Genomic DNA, 20,461 nt, shown 5'->3' with positions numbered 1-20,461 from the left:
GCTCCAGGCTGGACCGAGTCGGTTCCCTCTGCGGGAATAGAACCAGCATCTGTCGGGGCAGGGGGAGGGGCTGAAACACCGACTCAGAGTTCGCCCCCACCCTCTGTGACCACTGGTGGATCAACCACTGGTCTCGGGGGCCTGGCCCAGTTTGGGGCCCCGGAGAAGACCCAGCACCCAGACCCTGGTTCCCGCCGAAGCAGTGGGCGGGGGGAGGCAGGGAATGCCTCTGGTGCGGCCCTGGGACGGGCGGACTCTCGCTACCTGCTGTGGCCTCAGGGCTGGGAGACTCTCACTCCCTGCTGCCCCCCGGGGGCCGAGGCAGCGGGACGGAGCTTCTCCGGTCTGGGGCTCACAGTGGGGGTGGGGGCAGAAAGTAGCAAATGGGTTGTGGAGCTCCAGTGGGGGGAGAAAATGGGGTGGGGCTCCGGGAAGGGGCAGAAAGGGGCGGGGCCGCAGGCCAAGGAGGCGGAACAGGAGAGGGACGCAAGTGGAAGGGGGGGGAGGGATCCCCCTTTGCTCTGGCCCAGGGCCCCAGGAAACCTGAATCCACCTCAGCCCGTGACTCAGAATCGATCGTCGCTGTCAGTCCCGGGGAGGGGGGTTGTGGCTGGGGACGGTGCCGGCTCGGCAGCCCCTGGGCCCTGACTCCTCTGTGCATCCCCAGTGCGGGGGCAGCCGGGGGAGCATCCCCTGGGAAAGGCCCCTGCTCTGCAGCTCCCCCTGGGGGCAGGGATCCCCCCTCCCCCAGCCCTGAACCTCCAGGAGCTGCTGCTCCCCCTTCGCTGGGGAACCCCACAGTGACACTGTCCCCCCTCCCTGTCCAGGCCGGTCCTAGGGCTCTGGGCAGAGCATGGCTCTGAGCATCCCGTCAGGTGCCGAACTTCTGAGGGTGCAGCTGGGTGTGGGGCTGGGAGCGGGGACACTGAGCCGGGCCCCTCACCTGCTACCACCAGCTGCACGGTGTCGCTGGGCTGCGAGGAGACGAAGGGCTCTGACCGGGGCCGGTAGCTGCAGCTGTAGTTGCCTCCGTGCTGCCGGCCCACGCTGGGGATGCGGAACTCGGCCTCGGCCCCAGCAGGGTCCATGTGTCGCTGCGGGTTCAGGTCTCCAGCCTTGTGCAGGAAGAACCTCACGTCCCGGCGCTGCCCCTGACACTGGATGGTGACGTCTGCCCCTGGGGCGGTGACCCCAGTGGGGCTTAGAGCGATGGAGGGTCTGGGTAAGCCAGGATCTGCGCACAGGAGACAGACTGTGAGAGCCAGACCCAGGCACCCACCCAGCCCCTGACTCCAGCTGCAGAAGAGAAGAGAGGGTGGGGGTGGGGGTGGAGGGCTGATAGCAGCAGGGGGGTTCCAGAGAGGATGGTGCTCGGCTGTTCTCAGTAGGGGCAGATGGCAGAACAAGGAGCAATGGTCTCAAGTTGCAATGGGGGAGGTCTAGGTTGGCTATTAGGAAACACTATTTCACTAGGAGGGTGGTGAAGCACTGGACTGGGCTCCCTAGGGAGGTGGTGGAATCTCCTCCCTCATCTTCTATGATTCCCAGGCTTGGGCAGATCCAGGGGCCCCCTGGCAGAGATTCTCTCCCAGATCCCAGAATCCCGGCCCTGCGAGCTGGGCTTCCAGCCCCACAGACAAGGGGCCTTGGTTGCCTTGTTTTGGGGTCCTCATATGCCATATGTGGCCCCTGTCTCATTCACTGCGTCCAGTCCCCCCAGCACAGAGTGACTCACGGGCTGGTCTCTGGCACCCAGCACGGCAGGGTCTGAGACCCACAGAGGAAAGGAGTGAGCCCCCTGGGAGGCAGTGAGGCATCATTATCCCCATTCTACGGGGTGCGGGGGGAGACTGAGGCATTAACAGATTCACTTTCCTTAGTGAGCTCCCAGGCGCAGGGACTGTCTCTTCACTCTGTGTTTATGCAGCGCTATTGAGGCCAGTATTGGCAGAGGTCTCAACTATCTGTGAGCATCTTGGTTTGTGGGATCTTGGCCTGAGATCCCCCAAGATTGAGCCCCCCCCCCCAAGGAAGGACAATTTTGAAAACTGCGACATGCTCCCATCACACGGAGTCTGTGGCTGCGCCAGGTGCTGAGCCAGATCTCCTGGGTCCCAGCCCAGCGCCGTGTCCACCAAGCCACCACTTCTCCTGCAGCCCCTGCCTCATTCAGCCCAGGCTGGGGCACTGCCTGGGGCGGGGCCTGGAGAACAGAGGGGTTGGGATCACGGGATTAAATAGAGACTCCCGGTTCCTACGCACAAGGGGCAGCGTTAAACTCGCCTCCCTGCCCCAAGTCTCCAGGGGCTGCTGCTCCCCCTGGCTGGGGAACCCCCCAGGGACTCCGTCCCTGCTCCCCGGACGGGCGTCCCCTCTGCGGGGTCAGGGCTCAGGGCAGATCCTGGCTCTGAGCGTCCCATTGGCACCGAGTCCCCATGATGGTTTGGCTGGGGGTGAGGCTGGGAACGGGGACGCTGAGCCGGGCCCCTCACCTCTCACCACCAGCTCCATGGGGTCGCTGGGATATGACACAGTGAACGGCTCCGATCTGCTGTGATAGGAGCAGCTGTAGCTTCCGCCAAGATCCCGGTGAACGTTGCTACTGGAAAACTCGGCCTCAAACCCATCCGAATCCACGGGTGGGAAATGACGTCCCTCTTTATTCAGCACGAACCGCATGCCCTGGTGCTGCCCCCGACACCGGACGGCCACAGTTCCCCCCAGGGAGACCCCCCAGCTGGGGCTCAGGGAGATGCTGGGTTTGGGGTAGCTGGGCTCTGCAGAGGGAAGCAGACAGGCCGTGAGACACAGGCCCCATCACTCACTCCTGGGGCCCATCCTCACCACGCGGCCTCAGTGGTGGGTCAGACCCGGCGGCCCTGGGGACGGGCTCCTGGATCCCTTTCCACAGGGGCCCAGAGTTTCCCCTCAGCCCTGGGCTCACAGCATGAGACATGGAGCAACCCCAGCCCCTGGGGCCCAGAGCTCTGCTCCCCGGCGGGTGACAGGCCAGGCCAGTCTCCAGGGGCCATTCACTCCCTGGCTTCTCTGCTGGAAGGGCTGGAAGCCAGGACTCCTGGGTTATCTCCACGGCTCTAGGAGGGGAATGGGGTCTAGTGGGGAGAGCAGCGAGGATGGGGCCCAGGACTCCTGGGTTCTGTGCACAGCACCACCACCGACTTGTAGGGGACTGTGCAAGTCTCTACTATACACTGAGGTTTAAAACCTTCAGCTCCGTCCATCACCCTGTAAGTGATGTGTTGCCTGGGAAAGGCCCCCCTGCTCTGCAGCTCCCCCTGGGGGCAGGGATCCCCCCTCCCCCAGCCCTGAACCTCCAGGAGCTGCTGCTCCACCTTGGCTGGGGAACCCCACAGCGACACTGTCCCTGCTCCCTGACCAGGCCAGTCCTAGGGCTCTGGGCACAGCCTGGCTCTAAGCATCCCGTCAGGTGCCGAACTTCTGAGGGTGCGGATAGGGGTGGGGCTGGGAGCGGGGACATGGAGCCGGGCCCCTCACCTGCTACCACCAGCTGCACGGTGTCGCTGGGCAGCGAGGAGACGAAGGGCTCTGACCGGGGCCGGTAGCTGCAGCTGTAGCTCCCTCCGTGCTGCCGGCCCACGCTGGGGATGCGGAACTCGGCCCTGGCCCCAGCAGGGTCCATGTGTCGCTGCGGGTTCAGGTCTCCAGCCTTGTGCAGGAAGAACCTCACATCCCGGCGCTGCCCCTCACACCGGATGGTGACGTTTGCCCCTGGGGCGGTGACCCCGGTGGAGTTCAGAGAGATGGAGGGTCTGGGTAAGCCGGGATCTGCGCACAGGAGACAGGCTGTGAGAGCCAGACCCAGGCACCCACCCAGGCCCTGATTCCAGCTGCAGAAGAGAAGAGAGTGTGTGGGGGGGGGAGGGGATCACGGGATTAAATAGCGACTCCCGGTTCCTCCACACAAGTGGCAGCGTTAAAGTAGCCTCCTTGCCCTGAGTCTCCAGGGGCTCCTGCTCCCCCCTGGCTGGGGAACCCCCAGTGACTCCGTCCCTGCTCCCCGGACGGGCGTCCCCTCTGCGGGGTCAGGGCTCAGGGCAGAGCCTGGCTCTGAGCGTCCCATTGGCACCGAGCCCTCGTGAGGGTCTGGCTGGGGGTGGGGCTGGGAACGGGGACTCTGAGCCGGGCCCCTCACCTCTCACCACCAGCTCCACGGGGTCACTGGGGTACGAAACGTTGAACGGCTCCGATTTGCTGTGATAGGAGCAGCTGTAGCTCCCGCCAAGATCCCGGTGAACGTTGCTACTGGAAAACTCGGCCTGAAACCCGTCCGAATCCACGGGTCGGAAATTACGTCCCTCTTTATTCAGCACGAACCGCATGCCCTGGTGCTGCCCCCGACACTGGACGGTCACGGCTGCCCCCAGGGAGACCCCCTCGCTGGGGCTCAGCAGGGAGATGCTGGGTTTGGGGTAGCTGGGCTCTGCAGTGGGAAGCAGACAGGCTGTGAGACACAGGCCCCGTCACTCACTCCTGGAGCCCGTCCTCACCACGCGGCCTCAGTGGTGGGTCAGACCCGGCGGCCCTGGGGACGGGCTCCTGGATCCCTTTCCACAGGGGCCAGAGTTTCCCCTCAGCCCTGGGCTCACAGCATGAGACACGGAGCAACCCCAGCCCCTGGGGCCCAGAGCTCTGCTCCCCGCGGGTGACAGGCCAGGCCAGTCTCCAGGGTCCATTCACTCCCTGGCTTCTCTGCTGGGAGGGCTGGGAGCCAGGACTCCTGGGTCCTGTCCCTGGCTCTGCGGGGGGAGTGGGGTCTAGTGGGGAGATCAGGGGGGATGGGGGCCAGAACTCCTGGGTTCTGTGCACAGCACCACCACTGACTTGTAGGGGACTGTGCAAATCTCTACTATACACTGAGGTTTATAACCTTCACCTCCACCCATCACCCGCTAACTGCTGTGTTGCCTAGGAAAGGCCCCCCCTGCTCTGCTGCTCCCTCTGAGCTGGGCCCCTCCCTCACCTCCCACAATGATCTCGACGGGGTCACTGGGATGCGATGAGCGATTCTGATCCGCTATGGAGCGATAGTCGCAGGTGTAGCTCCCTCCATCTTCCCGGCCAACACTGGTGATGGGAAATTCAGCCACATTCCCATCAGGCACCGTCCGCACCTGCGGGTTCGGGTGTCCAGCTTTACGCAGGAAGAACTCCATGGATCGTTGCCGACCCTCACAGTGGATGGTGAGGTTTCCCCCGAGCGCCACTACCCGGCTGGGGCTCACCCAGATGGTCGGTTTGAGAAATTCACGCCCTGCTTTCAACAAGAGACAGGAGTTAAACAGGGGAGACACCCCCCCACCACCACCTCCCCTCCACCCCAATTCAGTCCATCCGTCATTTGGCCTCTCTAGGAGTCTGTCCCCTACCAGGGTTGGCACTGCCTGCCCATGGGGCTCGGGGGCAGGGGGGTCACCCACATGTAGCTCAGGACCCAGCTGCATGAGAGATCACCTGCTCCCCCCGGCCCCACCTGAGGCCAGCCAGGGAGCCTGACCAGTGGGCCCCCTGCAGCTCTGCCCCCACACCCCGACCTGGATTTGGAAATAGTCTGTGACCGGCGGGAGTCATGCAAGACCCAGCTTTCCCCAGGCCTTAGGAGTGCGGAGGGGGGGGGCTGTGACTGCAGGGGAGGGAGCTGTTGGGGGCGGATCTGGGGGGTTCTCCCCATGGCTGCACTGACCGTGAACATTTCGGTTCCCCAAGGGGATCTAGAGCCAACAGACGGCGCCTGTTAACATGTGTATGAGCTGAAATAAATCCATGTGCCCCCCCCACGCCCAATTCTCACAGCTTGTCGGGGGCAGGACTGTGAACCAGGGGACGGTTCCCATCTGCTCCCTCAGACCCCAGGAGCCAGATTCAGCTCCCAGTTACTCCAGGGAGGGGAGGGGGGTCACAGAAGAACGGGGCCGGGTCTGAGGTCACAGGGGGAGTTTGGGTTGAGTTTTGGGGAAGGTTCAGGGCTCTGTTCCTCCTTTCCCCACCCCATGCATCCCCTCCCCCGCTCTTGATGTTACCGTCCTCCCCACAGACTGATACTCACCTCCCCACACCCCGCTGTGCCCGGCCAGCCAGCAGCCTGGAGAGGAGACGGCTCGTTAGTGACCAGATCCCAGAGAAACTGGATCCTACAACTTGGTCTCAGATCCCCCCCATGGGCACATGCTCTGGTCTCAGATCCCCCCCCCCCATTGGCACACATCTAGCCTCAGATCCCCCACCCTATGGGCACACGCCCTGGCTGTCTCCGATACTCACCGAGGAGGAGGACAGTGACAGCAGATGCCATGACAGGGCAGTGGGGGCCCCTCAGCGCTGCCACCAACGCACCGGTGTTGAGCTCCACTGAGTCTGAGGCCCGAGTGCGAGCGGAATGAGGAACTGATCCGTGATGCGCTCAGCCCCTTTCTTCCCATCAGATGGTTTCAATCTCAGCACTCTCCGGGGCAAATCTACCGTGGTCAGAGCAAAGCCAGCTCCCTGCTATGCCCAGCAACCCACATCCCCTCCTGCAGCTGCCTGGTGTCCCCCCCCCCCACCCGTCCCACATGGGAGCTGCCCAGTCTGGGAACCAGCTGGGAATGGGGCAATCTCTGGAGATGTCAAGAGTTGCCCAGGCTGCCCCAACCTTTTCCAACAGATCCATCCAACCTCCCTGGAGCAGCAGCACAGAGCAGAGGAGGGATCCCCACCCCCCACGGTGCCCTCCACCGAGTGACCCTCTCCCATGGAGTGGGGCAGAGATTCCTTCCTGACCCAGCTGGGCCCAGCACCTGTCCTGGAGCATGAAGGTGGAGGGGGTCTGGCCAACCTCCTTCCCAGGTAGTGTCGCTGCATCGCCATTCTTAGCTCAGTGATGTGGCACAGAGGCAAGACAGAGGGGTGGGAGTTGTGGTTTCTGGCCCCCGTGAGCAGAAGAGGGAGGCATAAATGTAGATCCTGAGTTGTTAAAGGAGCAGCTGATAAAACCAGTGCTCAGTTGGTGTTTGTGCTACGGCCAGTGAAACTCCGTGTGAACCTGATGCCCGGCACCTTCCCTGTTATATACCCAGGCTCTGGGAGGGGAGTGGGGTCTAGTGATTGGTGCAGGGAGGGGCTGGGGGCCAGGACTCCTGGGTTCTCTCCCTGGCTCTGGTTGGGGGGTGGGGTCTGGTGTTTAGAGAAAAGGACACAGATTAGCACCAGCCCCCTAGAGGTGAAAGGCCCCATGTCCCTTCCCCAGCCCATCCCCAGGGCAGTGGGTCCACACAGCTCAGGTCCCTAGGCTGGCCTCACCTCAGATGCTGCGTAAAAGATGGGGGGGGCAGCCGACCAGCCCCCCAGAAAGGGGAGGGGGCAAGAATATGGGGACAGAGCTCAAGAGTTCCCCCCCTCCCGGCAGATGATCCAGCTCTGGCTCCCCAGCTCGTTTGCCCTTCACCTCCCACCCCCGACATTCACACATTGGGCCCCTCCTCTCCCTGTCCTGCTTCCCCTCCCCATTCACATCCCCCGTCCCATGTCCCCATCCCCCCTCCCCCGTTCTGCCCTCTGGCCTGTGTCTGCTCCCACATACATGTTCCCACACCTTGTCCCATGTCCCCTCATTTCCCTGTCCCCCCCACTTTCTGCCCCCTGCCCTGTAGTTCCCTCACATCCCACCCAGTTCTGCCCCATCCCATTTCCCTTCACCCCCCACTTGTGTCCCCTCATGCCCCCGACCCTGTTCTACCCACCCCATCCCCTATCCCCTCACAATCCCCCGACCTCCCTCAGGGAATGTGGGGCAGAAGGGAGTGTGGGGTGTTCTGGGGGCAGGAGATTGAGGGGAAAGAAAGTGGGGGACCCAGGACTGAGCGGTCAGGAGCAGGAGGGGGTACTGAGAGGGGAAGCTGACGAGGGGTGGAAATGGCAGCTCCCTCCTGGGGGGCACCGTCTGCCCCCTCCCCCGTCACACCCCCAAAAAAATCCTGTCCCCTGGTTCTGACATTTGGGGGGAGCCTGTCTGCCTTCAAATTCCTGTCCCCCATCCTGACCCCTGTCCCCTCAGCCCCCCTCCTGACACCCCCAATCTACTTCCCTCAAACTCCCGGCTCCCCCGAATCACCTGCCATGGGGGGGGGCCCAGAAGCGCTGGCGGCTAAATCACTCTGGGCCCTGGAGATGCAATAAAAGGCCCAAGGGTGCGAACACGCCCCAGCCCCTGCCCCACAGTGAACAGAGTTAAACACGGGACGGGGGCAGGGTCCAGAGCCTGCAGCCTGCTCAGCCCTACGGCAAACCCCCCATTGACCCCTGGGACCGGCTGTTACAGACCCAGCAGGGCAGGAACCAGGGGAGCCGTGGCAGGTGCCGTGTGAAATGAGGGGTTTGTTCCAGCCCCGGCCCCATTCGCTGGAGCGAGTCTCTAGCTGGAAAATCCCCTGGGTTTGGGTGTCTTCCTGCTGGCCCCAGAGACGCTAGCGACTGTCCGGGGGGACGGTGTCACGGAGTGTGGGGGAGTTAGGCCCTGCACCCCTGGGCTCCCTGCCGATTCACCAGGACTCTCAGCCAGCCAGTAAAGCAGAAGGTTTATTTAGACGACAGGAACACAGTCCAACACAGGTCTTGCAGGCACAGATAACCGGATCCCCCCGGTTAGGTCCATTTTGGGGCCTCACAGCCCCCATCGGGGATCAGAGCCCTCTCTCTCTGCTTCCCCTCTGTTCCCCAGCCAACTCCAGTCTGCCCAACCCCCTCCGGCCCCTCCTCTCTGCTCAGCTTCTTTCCCGGGCCAGGAGGTCACCTGACCCCTTTGTCTCCAACACCTTTAGATGCACCTTTGCAGGGAGGGGCCCGGCCATCAGTTGCTAGGAGACAGAGTGTCAGACATTTGGTTGCATGGCCTTTTGCTGCTAGAAACTTAGGATTTGTACCCAGCCCCCAGTAAGACCAGTCCCACTTCGTCACAGATGGGATGCAGAGGAGCCGGCAGAGCTGGGCTGGAGCTGGCGTCACAGTGGATGCTGTTAAAGTCCGACCCTGTTTCCTCCCAGGTTGGGGGTTCAGCCGGGGAAGGGGCAATGGTGTCAGGGTCCCTCTCTCCAGCCGCTCTGCTCAGGACGTCTCCGCGGAGCAGGGTGTGGACGGCCCAGGGGGCCCAGGAGACGGGGTGTGGCAGCCACGACGGTGAAGCGAGTCTCTTTCTTTAAGGCCCCAAAGGGTGGTGGGGGCACAGCCCGTCCCCGCAATATTTTATGCACCAATGAGGCCTTGTTTCCAACACCCCAGTTTTGAGTCACAGATTTCTGCTCCCCGATTTCTCCCGTGTCCCAGGCGGGCCCCAGCCCGGCCCGTGGGGTCTGTCCGGCGGCCGCTCAGGTTGGACTAATCCCGTCTTTCTGTCTCCCCAACTTTCCCCCCCAACGTTCGTTCGTCCGGGTTCTCGTGACGCTGCCTGAACTTCTCACTCACCTTCATCGCTGAACCCCCCACGAGGGGACATTTGGAGGCTCCGGTGTCACAGCCGCCCCCTGGGGTGGGGAGATTTGGGGGCAGGGGAGCAGGAATCTCTGGGGGTTTGTACAATAGAAATACAGGGCGGGGCAGGTCTAGGGAGAAAGAGGAGGAGAGAAAAGGGTCCGGGGGACCCCGCTGCAGAGAGAGGAGGGGGACGGACACCGGGGGGGGGGATGGGGGCCAGTAAGTGCCGTTATTCTACCACCACACAAAATGCAGCATCCCCGCTCCCCACTGACAGCCCCAGGCAGAGACCAGCCCGGCAGGGCCAGAGTGTGGGACCCAGCACTGTCCAGGGGCTGCCCCGCGAGGAGCCCAATGAGCCCAACACGGGGCAGTTCCTCTAACTGGCATTGCAGGGGCTGGTGCTCACGGGGTTAGGGGCTCAATCCTGGGGTGCCGCTGTCAGGTCAGGAGCTGTTTGGGGGGGCGGATTCTCCGGGGCAGGGGTGTTCAGGGGCAGGGGTTGTGCCGGTGTCTCAGCGCCCCGAGGGGAAGCAGCTCGTCCCCAGGGAGATTCTGTTCTCCGGACGGCTGGATCCAGGCTCTCTGGGGGTGCAGAGAGATGGCGGGTTAGAGGGGGCCGTGTCGCCCTGGGCCCAGGCCCTGGGGAGAACAAGGGGAACGGGGGGGGGGGTCACCTCACCTAGGACACCTCTAATAGGCCTCAGCCAGGGTCAGCCCCAGGATGAGCAGGACCACAGCACCCAGCACCAGGTGAGCGACGTTGGCATTGGTGAAATCCGGGCGCCTCGCGGGGGCTGCTGTAGGGGGAAGGGAAGAGACACTTGGCAGCTCAGACAGGGAGATCAGCAGCTGGAGCTGCCCTGGGAGCGGAGCCCCCAACCCCACCCCCCATCCTTCAGGTCTGGCCCAGCCCCCCTCTGGGGTCTCCCAGGTGCTGCAGCTCTAGGGCGTCCCCTGTTGCCAGGGGGCGTCATGGGGCCTAGGGAAGGCAGCAACCCTAGGCCCCGTGCTACCCGGACAGGTGGGAGCCGGTGCCGCTCCCGGCTGGGTCAGGTCGGATCCCCCTGGGGGAACAGAACCAGTAGCCTTCGAGGTGGTGGGAGAGGCTGAAATAGTGACTCAGCAATTGCCCCACCCCCATCCCACAACTCAGCATCGATCCTCACTGTCGTTCCCGTGGGGGGGGGGGTTAATGACTGGGGGGCAGGGACCCCCTTCCCTCATTGGGCGGGGGCTCACTTCCTCCTGTTTCCCTGTAACGGAGGCAGGCCAGGAGGTGCCATTCACACCTGGAGTCACTGCGGAGCAGGTCTGGGCGCGGCTGTTCCTATTTGGGAGGCGGAACGTCCCTGTGTCTGTAGATCTACAGGGGAGCTTGTCTGCCAGCCGGGCTGGATCCACCAGCCTTGCTCTGAGATCACCAGGGGGGGTTGGGCACCACCCGGGCTTAGTCATTTCAGGTCCAGTTTTCATGTAGACAAGGCTCACTTTGTGGATGGGAAATTCAACCACGTCCCCAGCAGAATCTGTCACGTGCCGTGCGTCCGGGTCTCCAGATTTACTCAGAAGGACCCTCGCTCCCCGACAGCGACACTCACACCGGATGGTCACGGCTTCCCTGGGCGACCCTGCCACTGGGGTGCAGGGAGATGTTGGGTTTGGGGTTGCTGGGCTCTGCAGGCAGGAGGAGACAGGCTGTGAGACACAGACCCCGGCACGGTCACTGCGCCCCGTCCCACAGACCAGCCCCAGTGATGAGGCCAATATAGGGGCCTGCAGGGAGAGTCTCCTGGATGCTTTTCCCCCAAATCCAAGACCGAGAGAGCTGGGCTAGCAACACAAGAGACACGAGCCACAGTGTGGAACCATCTGCAAGGAGCCCATGGAGGGGTGGCTGGGGCAGCGCAAGGAGAGGCCGAGGGGACCTAGAGGCTAATTGCATTTTCTCTCCATCAGCTGGGGAAGGAGAAATCAGTTCAGTGGGGAACGATCACAAGTGAATCAGATTTCAGAGTAGTAGCCATGTTAGTCTGTATCCGCAAAAAAAACAGGAGTACTTGTGGCACCTTAAAGACTAACAAAGCTCATGCTAAAATAAATTTGTTAGTCTTTAAGGTGCCACAAGTACTCCTGTTTTTTAAGTGAATCAGAGTTCACTGGTGTAGCAGGAACTGCTTCGTCAGGTCACACTGGGAACTATTGCTGAGCTGCCTGACCAGTAACTGCCATTGGCTGAATTAAACCCACTTTATGGGCAACAATTTACATTCATGGAGCCCCAGGAGCTGGAGTTCGAACGTACAAGGCACTAGGCCAGAACCCACCGCGCTACGGTCCCGTCGCGGATTCTCTGTTTTCAGCCTGAGTTCGGAGGACAATGTTTTAAGATGCTTCGTTATATCTTGATTGAACCATCTTCCTGTGATGTCATTGTTTGTTGTTCTGAGTCCCAGTTCAGATAACTACACCCAGGGGCGGCTCTAGCCATTTCGCCGCCTCAAGCACAGCGGCACGCCGCGGGGGGCGCTCTGCCGGTCGCCGATCCCGCTGCTCCGGTGGACCTCCCGCAGACGTGCCTGCAGATGCTTCACCAAAGCCGCGGGACCAGCGGAGCCGCCTGCCGCCCTCCTGGTGACTGGCAGAGTGCCCCCCGTGGCATGCCGCCCCAAGCACGCGCTTGGCGTGCGGGGGCCTGGAGCCGCCCCTGACTACACCCATTCCTCCAGGCCACAGATTGGCTTCTGAACTGAACAACCATCCCTCCGCTGCTTTCTGGTGTAGGCACAGTCCCTTCCTTCTCTGGCAACTTCTCTCCTCCTGTCGCTGCACCTGAGGGTGCTGGTGCATTACTTTCACTACAGCTCACTTCCTCTTCATTTCTTCAGCCCCTTTCTCTTTGCTCACATCTATTTTCCATCACGTTTCATTCGTGCTTTACATATCTCGCAGTTTTGTAACAATTTCTTAGGTAACTTGGAGACTCTTTCATTGTTTTTTCTTCTTGTTTCACTGCATGGTTCTTCCTGTAACTTTTCCCCTCACGCCTCTGTCTTTCCTCTGTCTGCCTCCTCCTGTTCCCGGCGCCTGCCAACTCTGTCCATTCTGAACTGGACTTTCTACCTGCCAGCTCCGTACCCGGTGCCTTTCAAAGACACAGCTCGGCCACCGGGGTCCCTTTCCACTGGCTCCCTGCTCCCTGGTTCCCTTCATTTCTGGTGCCGGTTATTACCTCATGTCATGGACTCATGGGTCGTGCCCACTCTTGGCCCCGTGGGGAGTGGTTCCACCCACTGTCGGGGGTGCAGCCCCTTAGCCTCCTGGAACCGCATCTCTCTGAGCCTTAGCACGCCTGTCTCTCGATGTGGGGCCCTCAGGGAGTCCACTCACTCTGTACCCCCAGTTCCTCCACTCCCAGAGGGAATAATGCAACCCTGCTCTCTAGCCCAGAGCCTCTCAGCCAGTGTGAAACAGGAGGGTTTACTGAGCGTCTGAACCCAGCACAGGAAACTCTCAGGGCCTCAGGCCTGACCTCCCTCAGCCCAGCACATCCCAGTCTCCCCTGCATCCTGGTGGGCTCTGCCTGCTCCCCCTCTCCAGCCCAGAGACCCTGATATCACTGGCCCCAACAGCTCCTCCCGAGTCCTTTATCTTTGTCCCAGGTAAACAGGTCGCTGGGGCCCCTCCCTTCTGTCCTTTGTTCCCCTCTTGCTGGAACCAGCTGGTCGGTCAGGTCACCGGGGTCCTCTTCCCTCAGCCCTTTGTCCTCCCACGGGCCGGAACCAGCTGACCTCATACCTGCTCCCCATGTTGGGTGTCCCCTCTGCTCGACCCAGAGCTCAGGGCAAAGCTTGGCTCTGAGCATCCCATTGACCCCTGCGGGTCTGGCTGGGTGTGGGGCTGGGAGTGGGGACATCTTGCGAATGATGAATTCACCCCCATCCCCAGCAGGATCCAGCTCCTGGATTTGGATTCCACCTTTATACAGAAAAAGCCTCCTGGCCTCACACCGACACTGACAGCGGATGGTGGCAGCTCCCCACACAGCGATCACCCCACTGGGGCTGACGGAGATGGAGGCTCCGGGCGCAGGGAGCTCTGCGTTCACACACAAACAGGAGTGAGATGGGGAGACACACACCCCTCCCCGTGTGTCTGTAACCTGCTCTCAGCACCCAGACTCATGGACAGCGCCAGGGCTAACAGACCCCTCACTGCATCCACAGGGAACCTGTGGGCTGGATTCTGATCTCAGCCCCCCAGGGTCAATATTAAAAGGTTAAAATGAGCTCTGGGCGAAGGTTCAGGGTTTAGCTCCTCTTTTCTCCTCCCCCTCCATCCTAAATACTAAAGTTTACCCAGCCCCACAGACACTCATGTACAAACACCCCACTGTGCCCGGCCTGCCCCTCACTCCCCCTCCAGCCGGCCAGAGGTGCCCCCCCGCATCCCATCCACCAACCCCAACTCTATGAGAGGGGAGCCCTGCACCACAGCACCCATCCTGTCTCCCCTCACCTCACGCCCCTCTCATCACCCCTCCGTTCTCCGCCCTTCCAGTCCCCCACACTGTCTTGTCTCCTCTCAAACCTCTGCCCCCTACCCCCATCCCATGTACCCTCCAGCCCCATCTCAGACTCCCAGGCCACGGGCTCTCCTGGCTCCGTACGGCCCCTGGGAGATCCCCCTTCCGTGTGACAGCTCCCCCCCCCCCCAGGGGTGCCCTCGCTCTCCGGGGTTAGGTCCTCTGGCCCCACCACCTCCTGGGGCCGCACCCCTGAGCCTGCAGCCTGCCTGGCTCCCTCCAGGAGCCCCCTCAGGGTGTCCCCTCACTAGCCCCCCAGGGCCGCCACCCCCAGAGGGAGCGACGCCCCCGATCTCCAGCCTGCAGGGACTCTCAGCCAGCATAAAAGAGGAGGGTTTCTTGTATGGCTGAGTGACATGGGACAGAGATGGGATGGGGGGCTGGGCGGGTTTGTGGTTTCCAGCCCCTGTGAGGCAGGGGGACGTAGGGGTAAATTTAGATCCTGAGTAATTAAAGGAGCAGCCGATAATACCACGAAAGGGGAAGTCTGTCCACAGCCAGCACCCGCTTCCTGTTTCTGCTACCGCCAGTGAAACTGGTAAACCTGATGCCCGGCCCCTACCCTGTTACACAGCCCAGCTCTGAGGCGGGAGTGGTGGGGGGCAGTTTGTGGGTTCTGTGTTTAATACAAATCTGGAGATTAACAGGATACAAAATAACAAACAGCCACCTCGGCACATCCCCTCCCCCTCCCAGTGCTGAGCTTCCCCCCCTGCCCCCCCAAACCTCCCACATGTGGGTCTGGGTGGGCAGAGGGACAGCAGCTCGGGGAGGGCAGCCTGGGGCATCTCCCCTGGAAGCAGAGTTCTCGGGGCTGGCGCTGCAGGGGGGTGAATCTGTCACCCCCTGGGGGTCAGTGCCCCATGGCTGCAGGGGGCTCTCACTGCGCCCTCCGCTCACGTTGATCGCGGTGTACACACTGGGCTGGACAGGGGCTAGGGCCAGGGCGTAGGTGAGTCCATCGGTGCCGGGGTCGGGCTCCTGGGGCTGGGATGGGAGAGAGTCACTGGGGTGTGCATGTGCGTGTGGACATGCACCAAATATCAGAGCCATGAGGGCAGCTGCCCGCCCTGCCCACCTGCCCCACTGCCAGCTCCCCCCACCTGCCAGCTCCCCCCACCTGTCTGGTCCTAAATGTGTTAGTCTCTAAGGTGCCACAAGTCCTCCTGTTCTTTTGTGAGACTCACTCAGCCCCTGCCAGAGCAGGGAGCCATGAAACAGTTGATCTGAGCCTGCCCACCAGACAGCTGATCGCAGCTGCACGCAGGCTGCCCGTAGGAAACAGCTCAACTGCCGAGGCACCCGCAAAACAGTCAGGCTGGCCGGGGCCCCTTCTGACTGGGCCCAGCACCTGGTACTGCCCCCAGGAGAGAGTGGACCCCCGAGAAGGGCTGTATCACTGAAGGGGGTTCCCCCCAGGGACCACAAGGGGCCAAGAGTGGGCACCACCTGTGAGTCCGTGACACCAGGTGTGTGTTTGGTGGGGACCAGCAGCCAGAATCTACAGGGCGCTGCTCAGTACGAGGTGACGCCCAAGCAATTGGGGGGGGGGGTGTCAAGCCAGGATCCAGCCCCCCGGCACCCAGAATCCTTTGCAGTAGCCCCTCCACGGAAGGCCCTTGGCAACTGTTGCAAAGGATTCTGGGAGGAGTCCTCTGGTAGAGAATCGTGCCCCCCAACCCCTCCACCATGACCCCTGACCTTAGTGCAGACACACAGACCCCACTGTGACCCCTGGGCGTATAGTGCAGGTGGGCAGGCCACGCCATGACCCTTGACCTCCAACATTTAACCTCCACTATGACTCCTGACACCCATAGTGACCCCCATGACCTCTGACCCCTGGGCCTATAGTAGTGGTGGACAGGCCCCATTGTGACAGTTGACTTCCATTGTGACCTCTGACCCCTGTAGTGACCCCACACACACACACACCCCAAGCCTATTCTGCAGATGCACAGGCCCCAGGGTGACCCCTGCCGGGCAGACGCCAAGCTGAGCGCAGGGTTCATTCATGTACTGGTTGCAACAGGAGAAGCTGCCCATGCCCCTATCTTTATTGGGGATCCCCCCAGGATCTGCCCCAGGATTTCCCCCAGCCCCTTAATGCCCACAATCCCCGGCGCTCACCGCCCCAAGAGCTCAAAGCATTCTCCCAGGGAGGGGCTGGGTCACCATCCCAATTGCACAGATGGGGAAACTGAGGCACCGAGCAAGGAGGGGACCTGGTCAAAGCCCAGAACCTGGAATTGAACTCAGAAGTCCTGAGGCCCAGCCCGGTGCTTGGTCCACTAGGGTATAAGACCCACGCGATTGACACACACAGCAGGGCCCAGACCCTCCAGCAGGGGGCAGCAGGGACACACACACACACACACACACACACACACACACAGTTACTCCTGGGGGAATTCTGTGCATCTATGGACACGCAGAATTCATCTGTCCCGCATAATTTTGTTTTTTTTCCCGCATAAAATACATTCTGCCCCAGAAGTGCTGCAGTTCCGCCTTTTGCCCACCAGAGGGCGCCGTGGCGCCAGACGACCCAGCAGCACGAACACAGCCCGCTGTTCTGGCGCCACAGCGGCCCCTGGTGGGCAGAGGCGGAACTGCAGCACTTCTGGGGCAGAATGTATTTTCTGTGGGGAATTAAATTCTCTGCCTGCCCCGTGCTGCAGAATCCCCCAGGAGCAGAAGTTCATCACAGCACCTGCCCGCAGAGCCCGGTTAGGGCAGAGTGGGGCACTCCCAGGGCTGCTGGGGGGTCACAAACTGGGGCTCAGGAGCTAGTGGGGTGACAGCGTTGAGTCAGCTTGGAAAAGAGGAGACTAAGGGGGGATATGATAGAGGTCTATAAAATCAAGAGTGATGTGGAGAAAGTGGATAAGGAAAAGTTATTTACTTATTCCCATAATACAAGAACTAGGGGCCACCAAATGAAATGAATGGGCAGCAGGTTTAAAACAAATAAAAGGAAGTTCTTCTTCAGGCAGCGCACAGTCAACTTGTGGAACTCCTTGCCTGAGGAGGCTGTGAAGGGTAGGACTATAACAGCGTTTAAAAGAGAACTGGATAAATGCATAGAGGTTAAGTCCATTAATGGCTATTAGCCAGGCTGGGTAGGAATGGTGTCCCTAGCCTCTGTTTGTCAGAGGGTGGAGATGGATGGCAGGAGAGAGATCACTTGATCGTTACCTGTTAGGTTCACTCCATCTGGGGCACCTGGCATTGGCCACTGTCGGTAGACAGGATACTGGGATGGATGGATGTGACGCAGTAGGGACTGTCTGCATGGAGGATGGGAGAGCAGGGGATGACTTTAGGGGAGGGATGGTACCTGAGCCTGTAACCTGAGCCAGGAAGGGAGATGGGGGGAGTCGACACCTTTGCCTGGGAAGCTGGACAAAGGAAGAGAGCCTGATGGAGTGGTTTTTGGTTTCAGTTTTGGGCTGGCTGGGAAGAGGCAGAGAACTCCAAGTCTGGGGTCTAAGATCCTTGCCCCCCAGAGGGACCTGGCTAAGGGGTCCTGGCTGTACCTACAAGCTCTGCTTGGGACTGTGTTCCTGTTGTCTTATAAACCACCTGTTCTCCTGGCTGGCTGAGAGTCACAGTGAATCGCAGGAAGTGGGGGTTGCAGGGCTCTGACTCCCCCACACTCCGTGACAACTGGTGGCAGTGGTGGGATCTACTGCACCCCATGGATGTTTGCCAAGCACCTTAAGAGCGACCTGGTGGAGCTGTGCAAGCAGAGGGGGCTGCGCAGTGGGAGGCTCACCATAGACCAGCTGATTGCCCAGCTGGAGGAGGGAGATCGCTTGAATGAACCGATCCCTGTCTCTGAGGGAAGCAGCCGGGCAGATGCAGCGCAGGCACCAGTGTCTGTCCCAGCTGGGAGTGGTCAGCCGGCTGCTGAGGGCTTCCCGAGACCCCCCATCCCTATGCCTAGGGGGAGGGGGAGGAGGAGCCCAGCGACTACCGAGGGCACCGTGACACCCCCGGCCAGCAGGGGATCCTCCCGGTGACGCTCGGCATCCGTGGAGCGGAAGCAGCTGAAATGAGAGAGAGAGCTAAAACTGAGAGAGCTGGAGGATCTGGAAAACAGAGGAAGCATGAAGAGAGACAAAGACAGTGGGAGCTGGAGGAGAAAGAGCGACAGCGTCAGCATGAACTGGACCTGGCGAGGTTGGGGGGCAGCGGGCCCCCGGCTGCGGTGAGTGAGGGGGGGCCCAGGAGCTTTGATAAGTGCATCCTGGCCCCGCGCAAGGAGGGGGAGGACATGGATGACTTCCTAGATGCCTTTGAGACGGCCTGTGAGCTGCACCTGTGGACAGGCTCCGGGTTCTCACCCCCTTACTGGACCCCAAAGCTGTGGCATTGTACGGCCAGCTGGGAGAGGAGGAGAAAGGGAACTACGAACCATTCAAGCAGGCCCTGCTGCGCGAGTTTGGGCTGACCCCAGAGATGTACCGGGAGAGGTTCCGGAGTCAGGATAAAACCCCTGAGGTCTCATATCTGCAACTGGCCATCCGCATGGAGGGATACGCCAGCAAGTGGGCAGATGGGGCCCAGACGAAGGGGGACGTGATTAAACTGCTGGTACTGGAACAGCTGTATGAGCGGTGCCCACCTGACCTGAGGCTGTGGTTGAGGACCAAAAGGGACCCCTGACGCCCCCACACCTTTGCACTGCTTCTGTTGGGTGACTTAAATGAATTATTAAAAGTGCTGTGTTAATATGCCTAATGAGGAACCTATTTGTCAAAAAATTTTACCAGAATCTTTTTTTTTTGCGTCTGTATTGTTACAGACACACTCGCTGACAGATATTTTGAAATAAATGACCAAAATAATTGAAACTGGCAGGATTATACTGTGTTATCTTGACAAATAAAATATGCAGAATTTTAAAATATTATGTGCACATTTTAAAATGTTTGGTGCAGAATTCCCCAGGAGTAAGAAGAGCAAGAAACCAGGGGAGCCGTGGCAGGCGCCGTGTGAAACGAGGGGTTTGTTTCAGCCCCGGCCCCGTTCGCTGGAGCGAGTCTCTTGCTGGAAAATCTCCTGGATTTGGGCATCTCCCCACTGGCCCCGGAGACGCTAGCGACTGTCCTGGGGGGGCAGAGGAGCCAGCAGAGCTGGGCTGGAGGTGGCATCACCGTGGCTGCTGTTAAAGTCCGACCCTGTTTCCTTCTGGGTTGGGGGTTCAGCCGGGGGAGGGGTGGTGGCGTCGGGGTCCCGCTCTCCGGCCGCTCTGCTCAGGACGTCTGTGCGGAGCAGGGTCCGGATGGCCCGGGGGGCCCAGGAGACCGGGGGGTGGCAGCCATGACGGTGAAGCGAGTCTCTTTCTTTAAGACCCCAAAGGGATGGTAGGCAGCACAGCCCATCACCGCAATTTTTTGTCCATGAATGCGGCCTCATTTCCTACACCCCAATTTTGGGTCATGGATTTCGGCTCCCCCACTTCTCCCGTGTCCCAGGCGGGCCCCTAACCCAGCCATTGAGTTATATCTGGTGGCCAGGTTAGGGGCATGCCAGGAAATGGGAGAGGCGATGCCCATCTCCCCCAGGGGTTACACACACTCCGGGCTGGGGATGGGGGGCTGCAGGGTGCCTGGGGGAGGGGGCTGGTTTGTGGTTCTGTGTTTATTACAAATCTGAAGATTAACGGGATGCAAAATAACAAACAGCTGCCTTGGTCCATCCCCTCCCCCGCCTGGTGCTGAGTCCCCCTGGCCCCCACGTGTGCAGCTGGGCAGCACCATCTGCAGGAGGGGTACGAGGGGGGGTCTATAAGCAGAGCCCGTTTTATGGGGGGGGGGGAATCACTCTGTCACCCCCTGGTGGCCGACACTCCCTGCCCTGTCGCTCCGGTGACTTCCCCTCGGGTTCATGCTATGGGGGTGGGGGAAGGGTGCCCCCCTGTGGGGCCCCCCTGGCTCACGTTGATGGTGGCGTACAGGACAGGTTCCTGGCGGGCCGGGCCCCCCCGCTTGGCCTGCAGCTCCTGGGCGTCCAGCTCGGCGTAGGTGAGTTCGTCGGCACCGGGGTCGGGCTCCTGTGGCTGAGAGGGGAGAGAGTCACCGTGTGTGTGTGTGTGTGTGTGTGTGCACGCGCATGCACCAACCCCCCCCCAACACACACACACAGCCACACTGCACACACACACACACACACACAAACACAACCCGCAGATTTGCACAGACACACACTAGTGAACTTACACCAAGGTAGTGCCCACATCCCACCCCGCAGCGGGAGCTGATGTACACAGCAGCAGAGCAGACCCAGCCCCTCCACCAGGGGGCAGCAATGTTCCCCCCACACACACACCCTGCTGCACAGCTGCTGTGACATGCTCTGTCCTGTCCAGTGGGGGCTTCTGGGGAA

The 20,461-nt window shown here is 61.1% G+C and overlaps 1 protein-coding gene across 1 annotated transcript in view; it reads right to left on the bottom strand.

Moving 5' to 3' along the window:
* Positions 1–6,567, bottom strand: part of LOC120394402 (immunoglobulin superfamily member 1-like) — a 44,554-nt gene extending 37,987 nt beyond the window's left edge. The window contains exons 1-6 of the mRNA XM_039518639.1: positions 6,301–6,567; positions 6,086–6,121; positions 5,003–5,293; positions 4,175–4,462; positions 3,517–3,807; positions 2,493–2,777 (exon numbers count right to left, since the gene is read on the bottom strand). Of these exons, the coding sequence (XP_039374573.1) occupies positions 2,493–2,777; positions 3,517–3,807; positions 4,175–4,462; positions 5,003–5,293; positions 6,086–6,121; positions 6,301–6,331 (1,222 nt within the window). The 5' untranslated portion in view covers positions 6,332–6,567. The remainder of the gene's footprint in view (positions 1–2,492; positions 2,778–3,516; positions 3,808–4,174; positions 4,463–5,002; positions 5,294–6,085; positions 6,122–6,300) is intronic.
* Between the last annotated feature and the right edge of the window lie 13,894 nt (positions 6,568–20,461).

This window comes from Mauremys reevesii, unplaced genomic scaffold (assembly GCF_016161935.1).
Source record: "Mauremys reevesii isolate NIE-2019 unplaced genomic scaffold, ASM1616193v1 Contig56, whole genome shotgun sequence".
Taxonomy (NCBI): Eukaryota; Metazoa; Chordata; order Testudines; family Geoemydidae; genus Mauremys; species Mauremys reevesii.
This window is presented reverse-complemented; position numbering and strand designations above follow the sequence as displayed.